Genomic DNA, 7,922 nt, shown 5'->3' on the forward strand with positions numbered 1-7,922 from the left:
TAACCACTAGACCACTGACAACCTCACAATTATGAGTCCGGTAGCCTAACCACTAGACCACCGACAACCTCACATTTACGAGTCCGGTAGCCTAACCACTAGACCACTGACAACCTCACAATTACGAGTCCGGTAGCCTAACCACTAGACCACCCACACCACGACCTCACGATTACGAGTCCGGTAGCCCAACCACTTTTCCACCAACGCCTAGACAGACAGAAGCAACAGATACTAAGAGAAAAGATATATAATAACCTCCAAGTGGCACCCTCCAACCATACACCCGTTTAGTCCAAGTGAGGGAGAGAAGAGTTATAATTATACCGGTAATACGAATACGGAGAAATTTTTCAATCAAATCCAAAGATATTTCGTCACATGAACAAATTGCTTCTTGTTTGATGACAGGTCTGGGCAAGTGGCTCAAACACATCACCGCGCTGTGGAATCAGGCGCTCGTCAATTTTGGGGCATATAGAGTCACTGGTATAATTCTCTTTTAAAGCCTGTGAATCTGCCTTGCTTTTGGAGAAAAAATTATCCATCAATCTTGAATAAAAGTCGAAATATTTGCAAATGTACGGAGGTGGGGGTCACCGGGTGTCAAAGGTAAAATAAAAACAAGAAAATGGCCACCAAAGTTTAGGTGACTTCCATGACAGCTTTCAGAGTCCTTGGAAACTGAAAACTCACATTTTTGGTCTTTAATCAACGTTTTAAAGAATAATTAACACAGAAATGTGTTGTTGTTTACAAATTAAACGGACATATAAAAGGTGTGGATCCAAAACAAAAAAAAAATATCCACAGAAAAATTGGGCTGCCCAATGGCCAGAACAATGCCAGTGGTTTGTACGGCAGCCGTCGAAAAATCGGAAGTGATATTTTCACGGCACATAAATTCAGCCAATCAGAACATCCGGACTATTTGTAATTAAGCATCTCTTTTCCATAAGTAACGCATTGTAGATACAATTTAAGATACCTGTATGTTTCGTTAACAATATTTATCCTTTGCTATCATTTTGTGCTTTATGGACAATGATTAAATGTTTTGTGTCATTGTAACGAGAGTGAGAGATACACAATTTATTTTGTGCAAGCAAAATGGAGAGAAGACTGTTTTTTTCCAACAGTAGGGTGCCCATTTGCGGATGGGATCAGGTCGGGTCGGGTAGGGATGATCACCCGACTCGTCGCCTGGTAAACAAACACAATTCTTGTATGTATTGATACACTTCAAGCATAGCCTTATGCCGTCGAAGTATCAATTCCGATCTTTAGACTCAAGACGGCATACAGTATAGGTATCACTTCCAATGTTCAGACAGCATGCCGTGGAAATATCAGAACTACGATCTTCAGACGGCATGCCGTCGAAATATTGCTACCCTTTCATTGTTGTTTACAAGCACCTCAATTCACCACCATGCCTCACATACATTATATCCCACCAATAACTAGAATTATTAGTATTAGCAATATGAAACAGAATGCAGTCCTTTTAACTTTAACAAAGACAAACCTCCCCCCCCCCCTTCCAAAAAAACCCAAAACAAAACAGTCGTCATAAAGCATGCTCTATGTTTAACAATAAAATGACAAACTGTTCAACTTTCACTACCAGCGGATTTTTCTCACCTGGACCAGGTCCTATCAGTGACCTACTTTCTGATTCTGCCTACCCTCAGACAAATTAAAGACCGCTGAGTTCAATTTTCAATATTGATAGATATTAAAATAAAGTGGAAATAATGACATATATCTCAACGTGTTGCTAAAAATGATAATTCATCAGCCTGAGGTTTTGGTTTTGATTAGATTCTAGATCTAGATATAGAAAAAGCAGGACTGGTCTTCAAGTAGTAGAAAGTGGAGAGCCATGAAACACGGCTCGCAGTAGTGAAAGAGTTAATGGTCTCAGACTCAGAGCTAGAATCATAGCCTATAAACAATTCCAAATCTCCCACTCCTAGACCTAATCAATTTTTTTAATGTAGATTCTATCAAAACATTCTCAATTTATTCTGTGTTGACAAGCAAACTAGGTTAGGGCTTTTAAATTGAGCACCACTCAAAATATGAAGAAGACGGTAGATTACCTTCTCCACCTTCCCCCTCTAGCATCATCACAAAAAGTGTCAATAATCAATATCAACCTGTCATTGACACAACAGTCCCTACATTCACAAATTAGCCTAGTCATTACACACTACACACCGATCTACACACCACAATATTCTGGACAGGGAAGTTGGACTCCCCCTAGTCCCAATTGTTTACCACATCAATAGATCTAGAGCAGACCACTCATTGTGTCATTAGCCATTAGTATGATTATTTTGCAGCTCACCTGAAAATCCTGATCTGGACAGACCCTCCTCAAAAGATGAGCGTTGTCTTGTTTCAGAAGATAAAGGCCTAGTCAAAAACCTTATTTCCTTGGGTCTTTCAGCACTCATTGTTTTTCATAACAAAAGGGCTAGATTCTGGATCTAGAATCTAGAATAGATATCTAGATAGAGCATAGAGAGGAATGAAAGGTCTCTGGATTCTAGACTCAATCTATCTTATCTCATGCTCTGCGCTATTCACTAGGCCTAGGCTAATCATATCCCAGGAGGCCGGAGGCTGGGTGCTACACTTCACTAGAGAGGTAGATCTAGACTCTATCTCTAGAGATCTACGCATGAACTCAATACTTTTGGCTTTTTTTGTTCAGCTATCCACAGAACAATCGAAAAATCACACAGGACATCAAAATTAAAGCAGAGAAGCGTTTTTTATGATGCGAAAGCCGTTGTTATCATACTGCGAAGTAAGGTAGGCTGTTCTTGCACAGAGGTGGATGGGTGAAGCAGGAGGCAAAAACAAAAGGAAAACTGTAGGCTAACTAGAATTACTGCTGCAAATAAATTGGTAGCTCCATCGAGAAGAAAACCAAGGATGATCAAGATCTATCCAGAATGAGCACACAGAAAAGGCGCACCTTAGTGGAGTGCAGAGCTACGATCCTGTTGTATGTCCACTGAGCCGTGCAATGGCTGGGCTGCCTCTCACCTCACTGGGCCGGTAAATCCACCTCTGCCGTCTGCTACACTCGTCCACATCAGTCAGCTCCACACACAACCCTGGCCTAGCCGCTCGCTGTCCCAGTCGCAGGTTCGAGATCGGCTCCACTTGGTTGCACCCGAGTGCCCGTCATGCGCACTGTCGCACTTGTCGCAGGCCGTGACCTCACTGGGGTCAGACGATGGATGAAACGAAAAACGACACATGAGCCCGGAATACTTTTCTTATAATACATGTAGGCCTACACTGTATTTTGCTTTTTCAAGGTTTCCTTTTTTCCAATCAACTGCTTTCGGCCTATCCTCCTAATAATTCATCTGAATAGACCCAGTTATTTTTAAAATGCTGTTGTTGGAAGCATACTATGTAGAGATAGATTCAGGTCTAATTAAATTTAAATCAATCTTTTTTTGTGTTTTAGTTTGTGCAATCACATAATCACAGTGTGGGCTTAGTCAGCATATTTAGAAACCATGCTCAGCCGGGGAAAATATATATTTGAAAGTGGGTGGTGAAAACCCTGAAATTCAAATAAATTCAGTTAAAAGATTTTGTCAATGTTAAATTCTCGTTTTATATTATATTTGTTCCGCACAATTCTGTTTTTCATCTTTCACTCTTCGCTCGCTTCCCTTTCACCCACCAGTTGTTCGTTCACTTCCGCCGGTGTCAGAGCGTGTTACAGACACACAAGAGACGAAGGTAAACATGATGTCAACAGCTGTTTCTGGTGTCTTACAAACACTTGATAATTTTTTTGTCTCTTGATAGGACAATTTATTAACTGTGATTCGACGCAGAATATAGCTTATGATTTCTGTAGTTGTATGAAAAGGCAATTTCATGTGAAACTCCAAAATTCTGGTGTCGACAGTGTTGGGGTGTAGCTGACGTGGCGTCCGCTAAGCTGTCCCAGTTTCCTATGATGTGATGCCCACTCCCCTCTTACGTTGAACATTTCGGCTACTCGTCGCCGGTTTCTGGTGTTCGTGACAGTAAAGTTTTATTTTCACTCCTGCACACAGATGAAGCCTACTGCTTTGGGGGTCAATCCAGCCAGGTTCTATTTTTGAGTAAAATTTGGAAGAGGCTAGCTGTACTTAATGACGGCTAGACTGGCAGTAGTCAGTAGTTAGTGGCAGTCTACATTTTTGGCCACCTCTATAACTATTCTCACCCGGAGTGAGAATAGTGCAGGCGAGTCTTGTGGCTACTCTCACCCGGTGCGCGTTCACCAAATTTTGCGTTCACCCTAAACCACAGAATTCTAGACTGTGATAACAGAAAAATTGTAGAATTCTGTGCCGTGAACAAACGTTCCATTACAACTGTAGCCTACTAAACTAAAAAGCGTACAATTTTGTCTGTGGGCAGTGGAGAGAGAGAGAGAAAGAGAGAGAGGAGTAGCGCGAGAATTTCCGGGCAAAACAAAATGGCGACCCGCGTGACGGCGTAGTTCGGCTCGATTCGAAAAGTTAAATAGCCGTAGCATCTTTGTAGACAACCAAATTAATTTACTTTTGGGTTTTAACATCATTTTTTAACTTTGTTATGGTCAATTCGATCCTCCACACCGATAGACAGTATTCAGAAAGAGACAGAGAGAGAGAGAAGAGGGGAGGAGTTGATCTTGCGAGAACTTCCGGGAGGGTGAGAATAGCCACTTTCTACATTTTTAGTGTGCAGTACCTAAAGTATTGTATTTGAGACGAAACCAGGTGCCTTAATGACAGTGCATGTATTTTAAACCTCCTGTTTTCTAATGTTAATAGGTCCTAAGATGAGTACGGCTAGACTAAGTACGGCTAGACTTCTTGTCTAGCCGTACTTAACACATTACACCCTAAGGGCCTGGACGGGAAGTCCACTCCTAGATCCTAAGCAAGGGGAAAGAACCCACCTCCCATGAATACAAGCCTTTAAAAAACACATTTTAAAAATACTTTTAAAATTCCCAAAATCCTGAAAAAATAAAAGTTAAAAAGAAAGCTGAATGTAGTTTCAGAAAAATATAACTTTATGTATGCGCAAACTGTTGGAAATGTTCTAACTTTAGTTCAATCGGGGTGTCCGACCCGTCACTCTCACTCTCAGCCTCGCGGTCGGGCCCTAGATCTAAATTCTAGATTTTCTCCGTCTGATCAATCGGAATCGCCCCAAATTCTTCCTACATTTTCATCAAAATCTGAGCCATCTGATTTGGCACATGCTCGTTTTTGCTCTAATCCATCGTTATTTCCGTTTTCGAACTCAATTGTGTCGCTTTTCAACAAGTTGAGACACTTTCGAAGTGTCGGTAACGCGATCGCACTTCGATCAGCTCTAATACTAAAACTACTGGCCCGATAAATTTCGTTTCGGTATCAAACGAAAGAAGAAACTTTTTGCTATACTATGCAAATCAAAATCCCGGCCACAGAGTCTCGTCAAGGCGAGACTTTCGTTTCTAAAGACGCTGGATCGGCGCGGGTGGTTCCGGGCGAGTCAGGGTGGAGCGCGTAAGGGAATTCGCGGGCGAGGTAATGTGTTAAGTACGGGTAGACAGCCAGGCTAGCCGTACTTAAGGACGGTAGACTCAGGCTAGCCAAACTTGATATTGATGGCTGAATTGTAAATGAAATTTTTAGTTTGCAATGCCTAAAGTATTTGTATTTCAGACAAAACCAAAAGGTGCCTTACTGACTTGCATGTATTTAAACCTGAATAATTACTAGAACTAGATCTAGAACTAATGAGACCTGTGTACTTAACAGGCTTGAGTCGATAGGGCCAAACCTAGATCTAAGTACGGCTAGACTGGCAGTCTAGCCGTAGGCCTACTTAAGTACGGCTAGACTCTCAATCTAGCCGTACTTAAGTACGGCTAGCCACTTCGGTAAAATTTTCGGTCAAAATAAGGACGAAAACAGGCACGTCGACTTTAAAGCTTTATATATCTCCTATCTGCCTTGCCCTAGAGACAAACCGAAACCAGCTACGGGAAGCCCTGTGATTGGATGACCCCAGAAATGACCTGTTTCAGCTTGTTCTCATATTTGAGGCCCTTACTGGGTGCAAAAGTGACGCCCGATTTATTTACGTGTTCAGTCACATTTTTTTTGTTTTCTCATGGATTCGGGCAGTATTTTGACATCCGGTCATTTTCAATTACTATCACATTTGTTTCTTTGCAAGCTTAATAACATGATTTTTAATGTTTGTTATCAACACTTGGACACAATGATAGTTTGTCTAAAGTGGTTTTCGCCATTTATAATGTTAATGAGTATGTATCTGACCCACTGTACTACGTGGTATCTGACTCTACTACACTGGCATCTGGCTCACTAAACTACACTGGTATCTGACTCTGCTACACTGATATCTGACTATTACACACTGGTATCCGACTCTACTACACTGGTGTCTGACTGAGCTAATATATGCTGTATCTGACTCTACTATTATTTTTAAATTATGCACAAATTCTTGATTCTTTATTATATAACCACTGGCACCATATTATCTTATGTGCCCGAAGGATGAGAAACTACGGATTTTATGTTACAGTTTTGCTCAGTTGATGAAGAAAAAGCTGTCTTAAGGACTATTTTTAGCAAAATATCGCCGTAACTGTTGTTTCAACGAAAGTAAGGGAGGTTGCGTTAGGTTTGTTTTCCACTTTTTGGGGGCTAGATTTAAAAACATACGATTTTTGTGTGCTCCAGTTCCCGACAGATAAAAAAAACCTGCTGCCCGACCCCGTACGATTACTTTAGATCTAGAATCTAGTAATCTAGTCATTTTTGCTGCAGATCACACATTCATTTAGGGCCTACAAAACCTTAGAATTAGACCATAGTGAAAGTAAAAGAATATCCTGTAATTTTTTGCTTCAGAACACATAGATCTAGAATCTACATGTGGCCACTAAAAACGCAAATGAATTGTTTTCATGAAATATCAATGAAATATCAAACCTGATTGTAAAACTTCAAATTATGGCAAAAAACGTGGGGGGGGGGGGCTGGCTTTAGCCCCGCAGATTTTTCTTAGATCGGGATGTTGTTAAAAACAAGTAAAAAAACATTTCAATGCCGTTGGTCCTATTGTAATTAATGTCGTATAAAAATGTCCACATCTCTAAGAACTAATTAAATCTAGATCTAGATCTATATAATTGGCAGTGGACATAAAGTCAGAATTCGTGTACAAAGCAGATAAAATGAAAAAAGTACGTTAGAATACATGTCTATGGATTTTGCCATAACTCAACAAAGTTGAACTGCAAGTAATAAAAATACCAAATAAAACAAGTATGCCTTGAGTGTGAGGCGCGTCCAGGAGTCAAATTTAAAAAATACCCACATTTTTCGAAATAATTATGTGGATATAAAATTTTGGTCAAATTTATGAAAGCAAAGAGAGGTTCGTTTCTATCAATCCCATTTTGAATCTAAAGCTGAAATTGAAAAGCCAAAAATTGGTGAGTTATCTTGAAGTAAAGTTCATGGCTCATCGTAGGATTGGTTTTTTTCCCTCAGGGAGGTTCGGAGAGTCAGTGTTACTCTTTTCTCTATAGATGCAAAGTGAATGACCGACGTCCAAGTAAATCAGAGCTAGGCCTGGTAGAAATAGAGCACTCATTCAGACTCCCTGGCACATTTCCTTTTTCCTGTGTTTTCTGTAGATTTGGAGAATTCTGGTAGATCTATGACTGGACTACCATTTCTGGATAACCATTGTTCTGATTGTTTTGTCAAGTGTAGTTCTTTACTGTGAATGTTATTTCACCCTCACTATTCCTCAGGTGGAATGCCCCCCTTGAGTTTGAAAGGTCGGGGACATTTGACGCAGGCATGCCCCCC

The 7,922-nt window shown here is 40.6% G+C and overlaps 2 protein-coding genes across 2 annotated transcripts in view; one reads left to right on the forward strand and one right to left on the reverse strand.

The window, feature by feature from the left end:
* Positions 1–3,255, reverse strand: part of LOC101849810 — a gene marked incomplete in the record, with an annotated part of 29,232 nt that extends 25,977 nt beyond the window's left edge. The window contains 1 exon segment of the mRNA XM_005111497.3: positions 2,357–3,255. Coding sequence (XP_005111554.2) covers positions 2,357–2,465 — 109 coding nt within the window.
* A 418-nt stretch (positions 3,256–3,673) lies between these two features.
* LOC101850050 (translocon-associated protein subunit beta) overlaps positions 3,674–7,922 on the forward strand; it is a gene marked incomplete in the record, with an annotated part of 18,843 nt that continues 14,594 nt past the window's right edge. Inside the window, 1 exon segment of the mRNA XM_013089866.2 lies at positions 3,674–3,777.

This window comes from Aplysia californica, unplaced genomic scaffold, assembly GCF_000002075.1.
Source record: "Aplysia californica isolate F4 #8 unplaced genomic scaffold, AplCal3.0 scaffold01067, whole genome shotgun sequence".
Lineage (NCBI taxonomy): Eukaryota > Metazoa > Mollusca > Gastropoda > Aplysiida > Aplysiidae > Aplysia > Aplysia californica.